This window comes from Manis pentadactyla, chromosome 1 (assembly GCF_030020395.1).
Source record: "Manis pentadactyla isolate mManPen7 chromosome 1, mManPen7.hap1, whole genome shotgun sequence".
Classification (NCBI taxonomy): Eukaryota; Metazoa; Chordata; class Mammalia; order Pholidota; family Manidae; genus Manis; species Manis pentadactyla.
This window is the reverse complement of record NC_080019.1, coordinates 189,409,754-189,428,607: the sequence shown is the minus strand read 5'-3', so window position 1 is coordinate 189,428,607 and position 18,854 is coordinate 189,409,754. Positions and strand designations below refer to the sequence as shown.

The 18,854-nt window shown below is 39.3% G+C and overlaps 2 protein-coding genes across 12 annotated transcripts in view; one reads left to right on the top strand and one right to left on the bottom strand.

The window, feature by feature from the left end:
- Nucleotides 1–12,547, bottom strand: part of TTC3 (tetratricopeptide repeat domain 3) — a 156,252-nt gene extending 143,705 nt beyond the window's left edge. For 5 of the 9 annotated variants that reach the window (XR_008998483.1, XM_036899240.2, XM_057504472.1 and 2 more), the window contains exons 1-2: nt 12,416–12,547; nt 487–641 (exon numbers count right to left, since the gene is read on the bottom strand). Coding sequence is in view for 6 of the 9 variants with exons in the window: in XM_036899240.2 (XP_036755135.2) it covers nt 487–630 (144 nt within the window). In the remaining 3 variants the exon portion in view is untranslated. Of the gene's footprint in view, nt 1–486; nt 642–7,911; nt 8,027–12,306 lie in introns of all 9 variants that reach the window. The other 4 variants (XM_036899242.2, XM_036899245.2, XM_036899247.2 and 1 more) reach the window with 4 other exon arrangements.
- Nucleotides 12,548–12,573: 26 nt separating this feature from the next.
- On the top strand, nt 12,574–18,347 carry PIGP (phosphatidylinositol glycan anchor biosynthesis class P). Of its 3 annotated transcripts, none has more exons than XM_036899252.2 (5): nt 12,574–12,727; nt 13,262–13,365; nt 15,896–15,968; nt 16,514–16,632; nt 17,676–18,347. In XM_036899252.2, exons 2-5 carry the CDS (start codon nt 13,284–13,286, stop codon nt 17,804–17,806), a joined length of 405 nt encoding a protein of 134 aa, XP_036755147.2. In that variant the 5' UTR covers nt 12,574–12,727; nt 13,262–13,283; the 3' UTR covers nt 17,807–18,347. The 3 variants fall into 3 exon arrangements, with proteins under 3 accessions (XP_036755147.2, XP_057360477.1, XP_057360469.1); XM_057504494.1 differs by lacking the exon at nt 12,574–12,727 and adding an exon at nt 12,782–13,055; XM_057504486.1 differs by lacking the exon at nt 12,574–12,727 and having other exon boundaries at nt 13,242–13,365.
- The last annotated feature ends 507 nt before the right edge of the window (nt 18,348–18,854 follow it).

Genomic DNA, 18,854 nt, shown 5'->3' with positions numbered 1-18,854 from the left:
TTATATGCTTGGAATACAGTATATTCAACCAGTGATTCTTTAGGCTTTTTCAAAGTTCCCCAAGCCTGTTTCTGTGGCTCCCTGAGAGCTTTTCTAATCTCCATTCAGAAAACCATCTTGCACCATCACCCATTCTCTGGCACTGAACATTCTTGTTGAGGCACTGGCTTCCTTTCCCTTCTGAAATTACCTGAAATTACCTCTTCAAAAGCCTGTAAACCTCCCTGTAAAAACTCACATACCACAAAACATCTTTACTCAGATAGAGCTAAAACAGAAAACCTTTAAGGAGTAGACCTTAAAAGCTGTCACAAGAAAAAAAAATTGTAACTGTGTGGTGATGGGTGTTAACCAGAGTTCTTGAGATCACTTCACAATAAATAATACATGTATCGAGTCATTATGTTGTACACCTGAAAGTAATATAACCTTTTGTGTCAAAAAAGACACCATGTAAAAAATCCAAAAATTAACAAATTTACTTACCACTCCATCACAGTAAAGTTGAGTCACACGAACATAATCATTGGCCATAAATTCAGGAGCAAAGACACAATCATCCACATAACGGTAACCTTCTAACAAGGCATAATCTGCAACAGTGAAATCTCCCAGGGCAAAATCGTCCATGGTATACCATCCTAAGGAAACAATATAAATTTCAATCAGTAATTAAATCATTGAGATGATATGAGAAGCACCTGTCCTGCTTCTATATATGGAACATTAGAAAAATACTTGGAACTTATGCCACAAGGGAAAAACTCCAATAAGAACACAGCTCTGAAAGGTTCTCATCCTCATTCTGATACCCTTCTCGACTCTCTTCAAGTAGCAGTTTACTCTACTTCTTCTTTTCCTTGGGGTCACATAGTCACCATCTCTACTCTGAACTTATGTGTTTACATGTCTCTATTAGATGAAAAATAATTAAGAGCATCTTTTTCATTTTTGAATGTGCCTCATACACAGGTAAGCCCTCAAGATATCTTTCCACTTCTGTCCTCTGACCCAATCTGCTTTAACTGCATTTCACTGTACACAAACTCTGCCATATTCTCAACCTCCTGGCAGGAACTAAATCCTGACTCCACTGAGAAAACCGTTTCCTATCAGATGCTTGTATTCTTCTATCCACCCATCAGTGCTTTTCTGTCTTGGGCAAAGGTGCAGAGCTGGAGTGGTACAGGGTGAGTGTGTCAATCTCCTGACTTCCCACAGCCGCATCCAGACCTTCCATCCTAACAATCACTGCTCCTAACACTCTCTTAACTGCTACAACACACAACAATGCTAGACTGCAAAGTTGGGCAAAAACCCCTCACATTATCAACAACCATGTAAAAATAATTATTTCAATGGGGAAAGGGGAATTAGGGCTGGAGTTTGACTTTTTTCTCTGAAGAAAGCTCAGATTAAAATGTACAGCTATCAGAGAATAGCTACAAACTTAAGTCTCACTGAAAAATGCAGCATTTTATTACTTCTAACTCATCCCCAAGTAAGGACTTTCTTTTCCTATCACCACCAGCACCACCATTAACACCATTTCTAACACCTTCTCACTTCACCACTATTATCCCACTATTGTTAGGACAAATCAAGTTTCTTGTTTACTAAGCCAGACCACCATCAGTCCTTGAAATACAAATGTTTCTTTAATTAATCCTCTTTACATCTAATTCACTGTATGAAAACCTCACAATCAGAAGTGAAGAACAATAGCAATCCTCCTAGCAAACTATTTGTCCTATTTGTCACTTATTATACCAAGTGTATTACATGCATCTTGTTAATGCTCACAGCAATTCTTCTCAGGTCCAATCATTTCCACTGAACAGATGTGAAACATTCCTAGTAAAATTAAGTAATTTGCTCAAGGTCACCAAGCTAGGAAGGATTCAAACCTAGGTCCTCTGATTCCACAGTCTTGTCTCTTCTCAAACGCTGTATTTCCCTTCCCTGTTATCTCCTTGTCCTTGTCATTGCCCCTAGTAGCCTCCTTGTCAGGGTTAAGAACATTGGCAACTAGTTCACACTGTTCCCCTCTCTCTCCCTAATTCGATCACCATCCCAGTCACATCAGGCCCATGCAGACAACCCCTTCAAGACTCTAGCCTTGCAGTCTGCCTCAACTAAAGTGAAGTTCCCAGTCCAACTCATTCTGGCTCTTTCTTCCCAAGGTTACACCTCAGACCACTGCCAAATCCTAAGCCAGGTTTTAAATCTCTGATTAGCTCCTCTCTGACCACAGCCGAGAGTCGTTATCCTCTGACTTTATCAAGAATTCTTCTTCCCTTTCCTCCCATTTGAATTGCCCACTCTCATTCATTTTATTTCCTACAACTAGGTTTCTGCTTCTACCATTCAAGGGAAACTGCTTTCAATAAAGTCAATGGTGACCTTCTACAGCAGATTGTTTCTATAATGTCTGGAACCTGACCTGTTCTGGATGAACAATGTTTCTAGAATTTAGTGAATTTAACTCCAAAAGTGAACCATAGCTGGAAAAAAGTAAAAAGACATTTTAGCACCCTAAATATGGCACATAATATGGGACATATGCTATCCTATAAGTATATACACTTTTAAACTCATTTATCTTACAGAAGTTTTTTGTATATAAATATAGAAAGAGCCAAGAACTGTCTTTCCCAGCCCATATGTCACCATCATGGCATCAATCACAATACAATTAATGTGCTCATACCCAGCTTCCTGAGCCATCATGACATCGTACTGCTCATTCACAGCCTGGCAGGTCTCACTGATACCACACCCTACAACAACTGCACTATCTATAATTACAACATTGGTCTCATTTGTTTTAACCAGCAAGGTGATGTGGCACAGTGGTTTAGAGCATGGACTCTGGAACCAGACTGCGTGGGCTTGAATCCTGGCTCTCCCATGTCCTGAGTGTGTGATCTTGGGCAAGTTACTTTCCTCACCTATCAAATGGGATGGCAATACTACCTTTCTGATCAATCAGCTAACAGATTTAGCTATTTGGAACAGTACATGGCATACGGGAAATGTTATAAATATCAGCTATCATTAACATTAATATTAGATGAGTATTTTCAAAAATCCACTGTTTGGATACTTCCAGCTAAATGGTCTACCTTAATCACTAAGTCCATAGAGCACTTTTCAGCTTACAACTTACTTGACGCTGTTGACCACTTCCTCCTCCTCAGAACTCTTCATTTGGACTCCAAAGACCATCTTCTGGTTCTCCTCCTATTCTTCTGGCTGCTCTTCCTCAGTCTCCACGGGCTCTTCTTCTCCATTCCCTGCCACCCAAATGTCAACTCTCTTTTCTTTTCATGCTTATTCTCTCCTTGGGTGACCACACCCATGGCTTAAAACAGCACTTTCTGAACTTCCATAATTTGCATAGCTTCACCATGACTTCTGCCATTTCCACATATGACATGTATTTTACTTACTTAATATTTCTCCTTATGTTTTTCATATGCATTAGAGTAAATTAAAACTATTAAAAAATGAGTATTTATCTATGTACCAATTTATCTCATACTGCACTGTAGCAAGTAATAGCTGAATTATCCAAATGCTGACAACTCTCAAATCTCTCCAGGCTGGGTTGTATCTGGTAACTTCTAGACCTTTCCTGTCAACTGCTATTGGATCTTAACCAACAAGTTCCAAAAGCCTCTCAGATTCAGTAAGTTCAAAAATAAACTTATCTTTTTCCTCAAAAACAAGCATATGAAACCAAGTTCTTTTTTCTTTCAATCTGCTTTCAGCTAGCTGCTCTACATGCCACTTAGTTAACCAAACCAGAAATCTGGGGGTCAATCTAGACTCCCCTGTCTCTCTCAATGTCCTATCCAACTGACCATGAAGTCTTGACATTTCTACTCCCCCAAGAAATCTTCACACATATACACCTCTCACACCCGGTGCCACTGCCTCACGTGTAGCTTCATCTTTTCTTCTCTGAACTAATTTAACAAGCAGTCTCCTAACTGGTGACTTGCCTTCAATCTTGCATTCTGTAAAACTATGATCATAACGTTTTACTGTGTGAAGTAATTCAGTAGCTTCCCTTGATCTTCAGAATAAAGTGCAAACTCCCTACCAGAGCACAGAAGCCTTTGTCATCCTGTTCCTGCTTTTATCTCCAGTCACTCCACAACACAGAACTTAGAAGTCAGTCAATACACAACTGGTTGTCATTATTAAACAAACCTTACACTGCAACCACTTAATGACTACCAGTCCTTAATATCCAACTCTGGGAATAATTTCTTGATTGTCTCACCACTACCAAGTATATTTCTACACGTCTTCTCTACAAGCCCAGGGTGCCCTGCCCATATCATTTCAACAGCAGTTTTCGCAGTTTGGTCATCACAAGTTTACCTCGGTAGGTCCAGAGGGTACACTGTGTGTGCCCTTTTCATCTTGCTTCCCTAGCTCAGTGTTTCCCAAATTTTTTTCACATTCCCCAAAACTTTGCCAATCCACTTGCACCTGGGCTGTTATTTAGTATTTTTCTTGAGACTAACTCAACCTTTGACTTAGATGTAAAACTTATTTAATAGAAAATTTGGTATCACTAAAAAATCTTCCATTTCATAAGAGTTAGTTTCAAATGCAAACTAAAATAAATATACTACCAAAATTAAATATTTTAGTACAGAACTTCTGATTCCATCAGTTACAATGAACTAATGGGGACTCTTTTTTATCACTACAAAATAAAACAGATCCTAGATTTTTTAATCTTTCTGAGTTCACAGAAACAGGCAACATTTAAAGCCACCCTTTTCCCACAAGAGCAACAAACCTAACAGGCAAGAGCAGTAATGCCAACAGCAGTGGTGGGTGAGACCACTGAGCCCTGAGCCAGAAGCAAAGTGTGGAAACTGAAAAGTGGTCCCATGTAAATTCCCTGACTCCCAACGAAAGCTGATACAAATCCTATCATAAGAAAAGCCTCCCAAAATCAGACTCTCAAGATGCCCAGAGAAAGGTCAATCATATAGGAGTTGATCATCAAAGATCACCAAGCACAGGAGGTGATAACCACCATGAACAAGAGAGAACAGAAAATAACAAGCAATAAATTTCGACTCCTAAGGACATCAGACATTGGGACTGCCAGATACAGTCTACAGAATACCCATGGATTAAAAAAAATGAGCAAGCAACATGAGACTATAAAACATGACTGGGTATATATAGAAAAGAACCAAGTGGAAAGGAACTTTAAGAAATTAAAAATACAACTGTTAAAAGTAAAAGAAAAAATGGATAAGTTAGAGAAGATTAGGCAGAACTGAAAAGAAAAATTGATGAACTAGAAGACATGCTTGACAAAATTACCCAGCACTGTAAATTCTGGTTAAGAGACAAGGAAATGAAGAATAGTAAAGATGAAAGAAGATCTGGGAACAGTCTAATACATATATATATATATATATATATATATATATATATATACACAGTTGAATTTCCAGAAAAAGAGAATAGATAAAAATCAAAGAGAGATAATACTTAACATAGTGCTCAGAATCTTCTAGACCTCCTGAAAGACAAAATTCCAGAATGAGGAAAAGTGTAACCAAAAGAGGATAAGTAATCTCCATGTAGACTTAGAAGTGAAGTGACATAACACCAAAGACAGAAAATCCTATGCGGCCAAAAGAAAAAGAATATTTTCTTTGAAGAAGCATGAATGGCAGCAGACTTTCCTTGCAGAATATCACCTTGTGGACAGAAAATAAGCTATCAACCTAAAATTGTATTCACCTCAAAATTATCTCTCAAAAACAAGGGTAAAATAAAAATAATTCCAGATAAAAACTAAGCTGACTACCAAGAGACTTGAACTAATTTCTAAAAATACCAATTATAGAACCTAAATTGTCTGACTGGATTTAAAGAAAAATCCAGGAATATGTTCTTCATAAGAGGAACCTAAAATGGAAAGACACAAAAAAACTGAAAATAAAATTAAGGAAAAGAATATTCATGGTAAATTACCACCAAAAACAGGTAGATAAAACAAATCCTAAGATAAAAAGCTTAATTAGGCATGGAGCAGATCATAACCTAGCAGGAAAAGCTTCACATCACTAGGAAAATAATGTTCAAGTTTTGTATCTAATCAAAGACTCAAAACAAAAAGAAAAATTGTTAGAACCACAGGAAGTCTGTTAGAAGACAGAAATCCACCTCTCTCAATTAATGATAGGCCACACAAATGAAAATTAATGCAGTCTGAATAACACAATTTACAAGCTTGATTTTATATATATATATATATATATATGTATAAAACAATGAGAAAATACATACTCTTTACAAGTTATAATTCACTAAGTATAAGGCCATAAATCAAAGGCAAATGTTTTTAAAAAGATAAAATATTACATTCTCTGACAATACAATTAAGGATTGAATAACAAAAAAGAAAAAAATGTTAATGCAGAGACATTTGAAAAATTTTAAACCTATTTAAAAGCACAAAAGTCAAAGAAATCAAAATGGAAATATAAAAAAATTTAGATTTGAAAGTTAATGAAAACACTATGAATTAAACCATGTTAGATAATATAAAAATGAACTTTGAGGAAGCTTACAGCCTTACATGCTTACACTAGAAAATAGGAATGACTGAAAATTAGTAAATTAAGCATGCAACTTAAGTCAGAAAAATATAATTAACCCAAAGAAAGAAAAGGGAAACAATTTTAAAAATATCTATAAACTAAAAACCAAACGTAATAGGGCTAATTAAGCCAAAAATTAACCATTTGCCAAGATTAATAAATAGACAAATTTTGGCAAGATCAATCAAGAAAAAGAGATGTCACACACAAGTAATATTCAAAATGAGAAAAGGGAACATAACTAAAGATGAAGCAGAGATTCAAATGGGAATTAAGACACTACCATGAACTTGAAGCCAATAAGCTTAAAATTTCTGTAGGAAGGACAAACTTCTTAAACTTACAAAATACTAAATCCAAATGACCTTACAAGTAAATACTACCAAACTTGTAAGAAACAATTCACTCCAATCCAAAACATCCCAGAAAATCAGAAAGAGGAACTACACTCTACTGGGTGTAAGGCTAGTAAAACCTTAATATCATAATCAGACAAGAAAGTCAACAAAAAAAATGACAGGTGATTTCATTCACAAGCAAATACAAAAATCCTAAATAAACTCAACCCAGTAGTTTATAAAAAGACAGTCCACCAAGATCAATGTTGGTTTACCTCAGGAAAGAATGTAAGAGAGAATTAAGAATTTTAAAATGTACTGATTGGAATCCATTACATTTAACAGATTAAAGGAGAAAAGACACAAGATATTCTCAACAGATACAGAAAAGCATGTGACAAAATTCCAAAGGCTTCTCTAATTTAATAAAGTATCTACAAAACCTCATAACAAACATTTTTAATGAGGAAACATTCCCTTTAAAATCTGGAATGAGACATGTATGCCTAGAATAATCACTTCTAATAAACAACCTTAATCACTTCCATTGAACACAGATCTAAAAGTGTGCCAGCATATGAAGAAAAAAAAAACTAAGAGAAAATAACTAAAAGGAAGAACCAGAGGTGTTACTATTTGCAAATAATATAATGGTCCAAATAAAAAACTCATAAGAATTACAGAAAACATGTAAGAAATAATAAAGGTTTATCAAGTAGATAGCTAAAAATCAGTATTTAAAAATACATTAAATTTCTATTCAGTAGCAATAAAGTCATAAAACAGAATCTTAAACAACACCATTTATAATAGCAACAAAACTATTATAAACATTAGAATCAACATTTTAAGTGTTAGATCTGTATAGAGAAAATTACAAAACTGTATTAAAAGACATTAAAAACCTAAATAAACAGAATACATACCATGTTCTCAGACAGGAAGGCTCAAAATCTTAAAGATTTCAATTCTCCCCCAAACTGATTCAATCAATTCCAATTAGTTCCCAAAGAGTTTTTCATGTCACGTGAGAAGCTGAGTCTTAAAATAAGAACAAAGGTCTAAGAACAGCTGAGACTCAAGTCCCCCCTCCCCCGACATCTAGATTTCTGGTAAAGCTATAGCATTAATAATCATGACAGTGTGGCATCAACACACAGAGAGAGAAGTGAACAAGTGGCACAGAAAGGTGAGCCAGAAACAGACCAATGCATGTAGGAACTAAATGAAAAAGAGGTGGTTCAACAGATCACTGGTGAACAGAGGTCAATTCAATACATGGTATGAAGACAACTGTAGCCACATGGGGGAGAAATAAATGCAATCACTCCCTCACACACAAAAATCAATACCAGATGGATCATGAATTTAAATGTAAAAGGCATCATTTTAAAACTTACCAAAAAAAACACAGGAGAAAGTTTCAAATAGATAACATTAAAATTAAGACCTTCAATTTACCAAAATACACCATATGGAATGAAAAGACTGGCCACCAACAAGAAGATATTTACAATGCATATACTCAGTAAAAGATCAGTGTTACCAGTTTCCTAGTCTTAAAAGACAAACCAATAGAAAAATGGTTGAAAGGTATGATCAGGTATTTCACAAAAGGCAAACAGATGGTTCAGAAACATACGAAAAGATTTTCAACCTCATTAACAATCAAAGAAATCCAAATTAAGACCACAATGACACCATTTCATACCCATTTGATTGGCACATATCAAGAAGTCTGACCAAAACAAGTGTTGGACAGAACACAGAGCAACTATAGCTTTTATACACTGCTTATCAACATGTATAAATTGACAAAACTGCTGGCCAAAGTGTAAGCTGGTACAACCACTTTGGGAAACAATTTGGTATCATTTTGTAAAGTCAAACATTCATACCCCATTACCCAGCAATTTCACTTCTAGCAAATAGCTTACCACAGTAGCATTCCAACCTTTTTTTTACTTACAAACAGCCAAAGATGTTTTTAAAAATTACATACTCTTCATACTTGAAGATGACATCTAAAAAATTTCTGCCTAAGTTTAAATAATTGCAAAGGATGAATTTCAGGAGTATCACAGTCATGTTTTAAAGCAAAGCTGACATATCCTTGATCAAAAAATATATATGCTGATAAACACAAAAAGTGAGTTTTATTGGAAATGCAGCTCTTGAGGAGATATGATATGCACTGTTGTAAATTATTTCTTTGTTTTCCACACAGTTTTTGCACTTGGGGCAATGCCCTAGTAACATTCCATGTGGGTAAGTGGTATGTCTTCTTATTTAAGGTAGAAGTGCTATTATGGAAAAGAAGGTAGGAAAGTAGAACTAGCAGGAGGCCTCTATCACAGGCCTCAGGCAATACCAATTTCAGGAAAGAGTACACATGGAATTTAATGATCTATAAATTGATTCATTAATATCTCTTGTGCCCAAGTACTGCCTAGAGAATCTTCAATATTCCCTTAGAGGGTCATGTACCAATGTGAATAAGAGAAAATTAGAAGGCAACTGTGTAATAGACACATACAAGAATTTTCATAATAGCAAAACCTAGAAACAATCAAAATGCCCATCAACAGAAGATTGCATACACTGTGTTATATTCACTTGTGGAATACTACACAGCAGTGAAAATTAATGCCTTACATCTATACTCAGTATCAGTGACTCTTAAAAACATAACATTGAGTACAATAAGCAAGTCTCAGAAAACTGTATCCAGTATTTTTTTTTAACTCAAAAACAACAAATCATACCATACATTGTTCAGGGATATATATCTATATCTATCAGATAAAATTATTTTTAAAAAACAAGGAATGACACACAATTCAGGATAGTAGTCATTGGAAGTGAGCACATTCAATATTAGTCATTCTGATTCTTGGATTGGAGTGGTGGATTGACAGTTGTTTATTTTATTGCTTTGCTTGATAACCTATATACATGTTACATATATTCTGAATGTATCAAATATTAAAGGGGGAAGGAGATTTTTAAAAACCTTTTTATGAAAAAAAAGTAATTAAATCACCTCACCTGCCACTGGAGAGGTACATATAACAAACCATGGGAATTACCATGTTTACATCAAACATAAGAACTGACATACATTAACTAGATACAAAATAAGTGTTTATTGGAATTAACCTTATGAGAACCAAATGAGATAAAGGCTGAGGCAGTTAGCTGTGAGAGATGAATCCATAGGCTGACAAAAGGCTAGAGCACAAGCCAAGGTGCAAGCAAATTTAGCTACAAACTAATTATAAGGAAGCCAGTCAGTAAAGAAAAGGCAAAATTTTTAAATCTGGTAACATATAGTGTTAGCAAGGATGTGAGGAAATGGTTGTCCTCACTCAATACCAGTGAGAGTAAAAATTAGTACAACCACTTTGAGAGCTTCTGAGGGATTTGGTTAAGTTAGAGGCATATCTTACCATCTAGTAAATAAATATACAACTAGTTTATTTCCTAGAGAAACTTCCAAATGTGTGCACAAGCAAACCAATACAAAGATGTTTACTGAGCAATTGTTTTCAGAGTCAAAAACCAGAAACAACTTCACGGTCCATCATCAGGGAAATGGATAAATTATGGTATATTCATACAACTGAATTCTATACCAGCAATTTAAATGACCAAAGATAACATAATGATCCAATTTATTCGTATACACATCTCAAATGTGAAGCTGATTGAAAAAAGCAAGTTGCAAAAAGGCACATATAGTTTAATACCAATGATGTTTAAAACACACAACACGACACGTTGTTTACGGCTTCACCGTGATCCAAGTATAAAATATACAAGAGAATGATAACCACAAACCTGAACAAGGTGGACACCTCTAAGGAAAGAGGGGGAGGAACTGAGAGCACCTTCAATATCTGCAATTTTTAAAAAGAGAAACTAAAGTATATTTAGCAAAACAATCACATCTGTAAATCTGAGTCATGGATTGATCCCCCCCGGTATTTTACATGTGAAATATCCCAGAAATTAAAAAGAAAAAATGGGAAATTATTCAAGAATTAATAAAATTAAGCAAATGAACAGAGAAACGCAGCCCTCGAGTGCAGAGCCCACACCTTGAAGCAAGAGGAGTAGCTGGGTTTCTAAAGTGTAAGTTTCTTTCTCTGTGTATCCTTATAATAATTCCCATTTCCCTCAGTATAAAATGCAAATTTCTTGCAATAAAAAATATCCTAACTAGAGCTGTAAATATAAGGAAAGTGCTCCCAAGAGAGGAGTAAAATCTGTAAGATGTCTGCCTTCTTTCCCTCCTCAGGATGTTGGGCAGAAATCAAGAGAGAAATCATGTGAACACCATTAAAAAAATGTATGATCTAGAATGCCCAGGGTCGGCTAAAATTTATTTGCCCAGTGGTGCACCTTTATCTTGGAAGAAGTCTAGGGCGCCTCTGGAAAAGGCATGCCGCACTGGTAATTCACCCACGGCTTGGCACGATTCTTCGCCGCTGGCCCCCTTACTCCGTTACCCAGAACAGGCGAGCTCGACAGGCCACACTTGGCGATAAACGCTACACGGCAGCTGCCCAGACCAATGGCTGTGCCCCCTTCCCACGAGCGTCGGGGGACGGGGGAGCGCTGGGTGGATTTCCCCTCCCCTGGTCCCCGCCGTGCGGAGGGGGCGGCCGCGGACTCGGCAGCCATTCTCACGGAAAAGGTGGCGCAGACATAAGGAACGAAAATCACAGAGGACGGGGCCGTGCACGAACGTTCACGAACACTCGCGAACGAAAGCCCGCACATAGATCACGCACGCGACAGGACCCAGGCGCAGCACGCGCGCAGGGACACGCGACAAGGCACACCCGCGTGGGCGATGCCCCAGGCGGGAGTCACGACAGCAGGAGACGCGGCCACGCGCACGGGGGACGCGCAATCCCCAGAAAGGGGCAGTGACACAAAAGGGGGCCACCTCCACAGGCCGAGGCGCCGAAGCCGTCGTCGAGAAAGGCGGGCGCGGACACAAAGGGACCGCAGGGGCACACCACCGCGTGCCCGCGCGCTCGGGTCGGGGACCCTCGCCTAGCAGGAGTGTCACCCTCAAGAGCAGGGTGCGCGGGCGGCAGGGGGATTCGCACACAAAGGGGCTTCTCCCACCCGCGCCCACACACCCGGAGAGGCTCACGCTTGCCGAAGGGGGTCACCAGACAAAGGCGACACACCCACTGGGGCCGACAAAGGCGGTCACAACTCCAGCGCACCAGCACCCCGACCCACGCAGACACACCGCGGGCACCACAGCGAGCGACGCGGGGCGACGCGCACACACCCACACTCACCACACACCCACGGAGGGGGTGTGGAGGGCCCGTCTCTCCGGGCATCTCGGCTGCAGCGCGACAAGGTGACACATCCGGGAGCCCTGCCGCGCGCCAGGTGTGCACTCACCGGGGCCCGCCGCCCGCGCGCCTCGGACGCTGGCCGCCGCCGCCGCCGCCGCCGCCGCCTCGGGCCCTCCACGTCAGCCAGCTAGCGGGCAAGAGCGGGCGGCGGCGCAGGCGACAGGCGCATCACGTGGGCCCGAGCGCACATGCGCGGTCGCGCCGCCCCGCCCCCTCCCGTCTGGGCAAGCAGAGCAGGTCCGCAGGCCCCCGCGCTCCGGCCCAGCGAGGGTCGCGGTGCGCCTGCGCCCGGGCTGGGGGCGCCGAGGTGATTCGGTCCTTTCCAGTTTTTCGTCTGTCGCCCCCCTGCGGCTCCCTGGTAGGCGCTTGCGCAAGAGACTCAGCGCTGAGGTGGCGGAGCTGTCGGGAGGGGACCGAGTGGGCGCAGAAGGGACCCAAAGGACAGGGCCGCCTACCCCGCCTCAGCCTCGAATGAGAAACAAAAGCCCCTAAGGGGGTCTGGGGGTCCCGGATGCCGCGACCCACGCTGTGGTGCTCGCGCGGACCTCGCGCCGAGCCCTGCCTTTCCCCTCCCACAGAGGGGAAACCTACAGAGCTGGGCGGCTCTGCCCCTCCTAGCTCGTCCCCGTCGCCCCCTTCTCTCCCTCAGCCCGATGCAGGGTGCGCGCACTAGCGTGGGCGCTAATGTACGTATGCACGCGACGTTGTGGGCTCGTGCGCGAGTGCAGGCTGGTGTGTGTCGGAGGTGTTGTGCGCACATTGGCAGTTTGCAGGGGTTTAGGCTAGTAAGAAACCTGCAGAGGCTGTGTCCATAGCAAAGCGATGAGGTTATAACAAACCAACGGGGAAGGGGAGTAAATCACTGACGGATGATTGTGTTTTTTTTCCACAGATTGTTTAAAGCCACAGGGAAAATGGTGGAAAATTCACCGTCGCCATTGCCAGAAAGAGCGATTTATGGCTTTGTTCTTTTCTTAAGCTCCCAATTTGGCTTCAGTAAGTACTTTTCTGATGGATAGCCAGGGCCCTTTTTCTGGTGTTCAAGGACAAGGAAATTATTGCATTTGTTCTTAGAATGTGTACATACGAACTGTATTCTTTATACCTATGTCTCTTTTGATGATAACTGGTACCATGGGGAGAAATTAAGAAATTAAGTTTCTTTTGAAGAAAACCTGAAGGGAACTGGTGTTTGTTCAGAGTTCTATATGCCAGACACTAGCCTAAGAGATTTAATCCCAACAAATATTTATACAGCACCAGATAGGATTGCAGAGTGAATAAAATCTGATCCTTGTGGTCATGGTCTTACAGACAAATCGTATACGTAAATCTACAATTAACACTCTGTGTGATAAGTGTTATGCTGGCCCAATGAAGAGACACGAAATCAAACAGGGAAGTTAGCTTTCTCCCCAGCAGTAAGAAGGAAGAAGTGGGCAGGCTCTGAATGAAGGGTTTGGAGTGAGTGAGGGTATGGCTTTAGCGCAGCCTGGGGGAGCTAGGCAGTGGAGGGAAATTCTGTTAGGGAAGTCAGGTGCGCTTTACATCCTGGATCTTCCTCAGTCCCAGGAAAATCCCAATTTACAGATAAGGAAACTGATTCTCATTGAGGCACTAATATGCCCAGAGTCACACAGCAGGTTCCCTGTCTCTCCTCAAAGGGAAACAAGGAGAAAATTGGGATGTAACAATCCAGCTTTTTGTAATTTTGTGGAATCCAGGGAGGTAGGGAGGTGGTAGTACTTCTGAACCCTAACTGAGTCGGTGTAGCCAACCAAGCTGCTGGCTAGTGGAATCTGTGGAGTGAAGAAATTATAATGTGTTCAAATCCTGATTCCTCCACAGACTCTGTGACCTGGGACTATTACTTAGCCTGTGGAGCCTTTGGATTTTTCATCTGTAAAAGGGTGGTGATAATGTTTACTGAATTCTGCTTATGCAAAAGACAGTCCTATGAGGTAGATACTGATATTATCGTCCTCATTTTACAGATGAAGATACTAAGGTACACAGGGCCCAATGTCACACAGCCAGTAAATGATAGAAAGACTTGAACCCAGATACTGGCTTGACTTCACTCATTCCCTTTTATAGCTCTTGTTAGGATTAATTGCCATAATTTATGCAATTAATTACTTTTCTTATAGATTTGACTTTTATATAGTGCCTGGCATATATTAGATACTTAGTAAATGCTTGTTCATTTAATTAATTAGTTAATTTCCATTTATGAAATTAGGTTACGTTTACCCACTATTTGTATTTCTTTAACCTTAGAAACTACCTCAGGCTTCAAGCTGGTTCCTTGCCACCTTTTCCCTCCACACCAAATCTCTCTTCAAATTCCTCATGCTCTCTTTGTGGGCCATGGCAGGGAACAACCATTTTCTCATTTCCTCCTTCCTTTCATCTGCAAACCCCAGCTATGTACATTTTTAATCTGGCTAATCCCCTACTCATCCTTTAGGCCCCAATTTAGTTGCTTCCTCCAGGAAATCTTTCCTGAGTATTATCACCAGCCCCATCACCATCAGTGTGGGCTAAGGTCCCTCCTATACATCTTTTATTATTCAGCATTTATCACAGTGTAATAGAAAGTACCAATTTATTTGTCTCTGCTCCCTACTAAGTTTTAAGGTCAAGGAGGGCAGAAGCCATCTCTTTTAGGTTCACCTTTATATCTCACACTCCTCACAGATCTGTAATGCATACTTGCTGAGAAAAATATGAATCCTTCATCATCATTGATAAAGTGGTTTGAAATTGTCTATGCCACTCACCTTGGGCAGATGAGGCAACATTTCTAAGATTCCATTTCCTCATTGTAAAAATGGCATACATACCTCACAGGATTGTTTTGAGGATTAAATGAAACAATGCATGTAAAGTACTTAGAAGTGTGTGTGGCCCACAGTGAGTGCTCAAAGTTTAGCTGTTGCTATTAAACAGGGACCACAGTGAAGGGCGCCACAAAGACTTGGACTGAGGGAAATAAGATTGTATCTGGGACATAAGGCAGAAATCCAACATGTGCTAGCTGAGAACAAGGGTACATAAATTCACCTGTAAGCAATTAAATGTCTACAGTTATGTAAACCCTGTGGGGGTGAAGTTTTGAACATCTATGCATAAAGCAAATTGCTAAGTGCTACAAGGATTACAACAATTGCTAAGGCATGATTTCTGCTCTTAAATTGTTTAAAATGAGGGTTAAGACATGCTTAAAAAAATGTCTAATGGGAAAAAAGAATTGTTTAATGGATAGAGAGGTTTAAATTTGCAAGATTGAAAGTGCTATAAATCTGTTTCACAGCAATACAAATATACTAATAGAAAGTAATTGTCTTAACTATTACCAGAATGATAGAAATAGGGAGCTAGAAGAATTCAAAGGAAGAAAAAATCATTTCCGAGCTAGTCAGGGAACCTTCAAAGGAGCTTTTTTGTTTTATCTGAACTTGATAGATGAGATGCATGCCTTACCAACTTTTTTCTTTTTTTTTTAATTTTTCCTCTTCTGCAGTGCTGTATCTCATGTGGGCTTTTATTCCTGAACCTTGGCTAAACTCCTTAGGCTTAACCTATTGGCCTCAAAAGTAAGTTTAATATATATTTCTTAAATAAGAATATGTTAGTGCTCTTTTGAAAGATCAGATTTTTTCTTAAGATTCCCCAAATACTAATATTTATTCTTTTAGGATTCATAAATAGCCATATGGAAATTTAAAGCTTTTTAAAGGTCATTATTGATATAGCCTTACCATTATTGATAAAAGATGGTGGAGTGAACACAAATTTTTTCCATTTCCTACCAACATCTTGGTAAGATAACAAACACCCCAGGAAAAAAAATTAAGGTATAAACCCATAGGAACAAATAATGGGATAGCAAGAAGTAGATTGCAGATAGGTGGGAGGTAATTGACTGAGTTTACACTTTTTCCACATTGCTAAAATAGGGAAGGATATAGGATTGCAGTGTTTTATTATAGACTTTGTAGAATTCTTTGTCTTTTATATACATGTATTACTTTAATAAAAAAATAAATAAAATTCTAAGGTATTTTAACTTGGTAATGGACTCATGAGAACTGCAGCGTTTTAGGAAATCTGTTACCTATTTTCATATTCTGTTCCACAGATACTGGGCAGTTGCATTACCTGTCTACCTCCTCATTACTATAGTAATCGGTTATGTGCTCTTATTTGGAGTAAACATGATGAGTACCGCTCCACTCAGCTCCATTCATACAATCACAGGTAAATGTGTATTAAAAGAAAGTGCTGGTGGAGTTGGAGGGCAGCCGGGTATTAGCAATTTTATTAAGAAAAGCAAGAATAAGGTGAAGTAGGAGACACACATTAGCACAGTAAAAAGAACCTAGGAGAAATAAAAATGAAATACACCAGAGGAAATGTTAATGTGAAATAATTTCTGATGAATATGCTGTTCATAGGACTAATTAACAGGTATATTTTCCCATAAAAAAAACACAAGTGTATAATTTGTTCCTCAGCAACTTTGCTTGAGAAAAACTTTTAAATAGGCATTGTTGACCCAGGGGTGGTAAATAGGTCCATGCGGACCTTGTCCAGGAGAGGGATTTGAGGGTGTGAATCCTCCTCAGGATCACTGTGTAAACCTGACCGCAGTTAAGTGGGTAGAAAAGCCATAGTGTGTTTTTGTAGGATTTTTTTCAAGTTCCTAAGAATCAAAATAAAATATTCCTGAGGTTGCTTAGATTCTAGGAAGTGAAGTATTTTTAAGTTCCCTGGTATGCTTTTTTTTAACTTTTCAAAGCCTTTTTTCATGAGCCTATATTATGTATTTTGAAAATCAGTTCTTTTTTATATTTCTTTTCTGATAACCTACTGTATTCCCTGCATTCTCGACTGGAATTACAGAAAATAGACAATTTGTACAAAGAGGGGAAGTTCGGTTTGCATGAATGATTGAACCAAATGATTCACTAGTTCTGGGGTGTTGATTTAAATATACTTCCTAAGCCTGGGTATAATTCTGTGTCCATGAGAAATTTGCAAATGGGACTTTCATCATCATTGTACAGTTAATGAAATATTAATTTCTTATCCAAGTTAGAGATACACAAAGTACTTTTCTGATTTTCTAATTGGGACATTTCTTCTAAAAAGAATTCAAGTAGTCTTTTAATTATGTTAAATATGGTATTTGTCATTGTCCAGACATTAGCCTAGTAAAATAGGTGGTGGATCATCGTAAGCCACAGAGACTATAGAAGAAATTGCTTGGGTTAACAGACCTTTTTGTCCTCTTCTTACAGATAACTATGCTATAAACCAACAGCAGAAGAAAAGCCAAGAAGAGGCCATCCCAGCATTAAGAGATATCACGATTAGTGAAGTGAACCGAATGTTCTTCCTTTCAACTGGAGAACTTTACACCAAAAACTGAATTGTATCTAGACTAACACCAAACATTTGTGAGAAGTTGTTGACTGTAATTTTGACCATAAGTATTTGAACTATCTCTCTTGTATTTATATCTCTCTTGTATTACTGAAAATTAAAAAAATCTGAGCTGAACTTCTCTTAGATTAAGTTCCATTAATATCATAAATGTTCTCAAATATTAGTTGTTAGTGGACAGAATAAAATACTGCATTACCATATAGCAGACTTTTAAAGAAATAAGTATCAGTAAAACAAGAAGCCCCACCAGAGAGGCATTCATTCATGTTGTAATTTTCAAAGGGCAGTTTCATCCTTCCTGCTTTTTGTTCTTAGAGGCCCAGAATTCAAACCCTTAGATTTAGGAGAAGAGTGGTACATTTAATTTAATCTAAAAACAAACATTTATTGATTACTTACTGTATACCAGATATTTTTCTAGGCATTGGTGTGTAGCAATGATAAGATTATCTCCTAAAAAGCCAACATTTTGGAGGCAGATTGTGACAGACTAAGCAAATAAACAAGAAAATGTTTGTGATGAATGCTGTACAGAGAATTAGGATAGGATGATGTGGGGAGTAAAAGGGTACCCACCTTAGATTGGGTGGTCAGCAAAGGCTGCTCAGAAGGAGGCAGTTGAGACTGAGGTTTGATTAGCAAAAACAGGAGCCAGTCAAAAATGTTGGAGGGGGCGTTCCAGGTGCAAAGTATCCAGGGCAAAGACCTTCAGATGGGGAGGCTCTGAGTGTCCTGAGGACAGAAGACCAGCAGGGGGCCTAGTGCATCTGTGCAAGGGGTTGTCGGGTGAGCCTGGAGAGACCCAGCAGGACCAAAGGGCTTTGTCGGCCAGTGTAGCAAGTCTGGACTAAAGTGTCAGTGTGATGAGTTTGACCCCCTTCAGATCCAGAGCTATGGGGATGCTAATGTATTTTTTTAAGAGTCACTCAGGATGGATTCAGGAGGCGAAGTTGAGGATGGGGCAAGAGTATGGAAGTAAGGCCAGTCAGGAGGCTGCTGTCTAGTCCAGGCAGGAAACGCTCACCGCTTAG

Excerpts from the sequence above, each read along its gene's own strand:
- PIGP (XM_036899252.2), top strand. The coding sequence starts at position 13,284 with ATGGTGGAAAATTCACCGTCGCCATTGCCAGAAAGAGCGATTTATGGC. Across the intron at positions 15,969-16,513 it reads TTAACCTATTGGCCTCAAAA|ATACTGGGCAGTTGCATTAC; the intron begins GTAAGTTTAATA and ends TCTGTTCCACAG. Across the intron at positions 16,633-17,675 it reads CTCCATTCATACAATCACAG|ATAACTATGCTATAAACCAA; the intron begins GTAAATGTGTAT and ends CTCTTCTTACAG.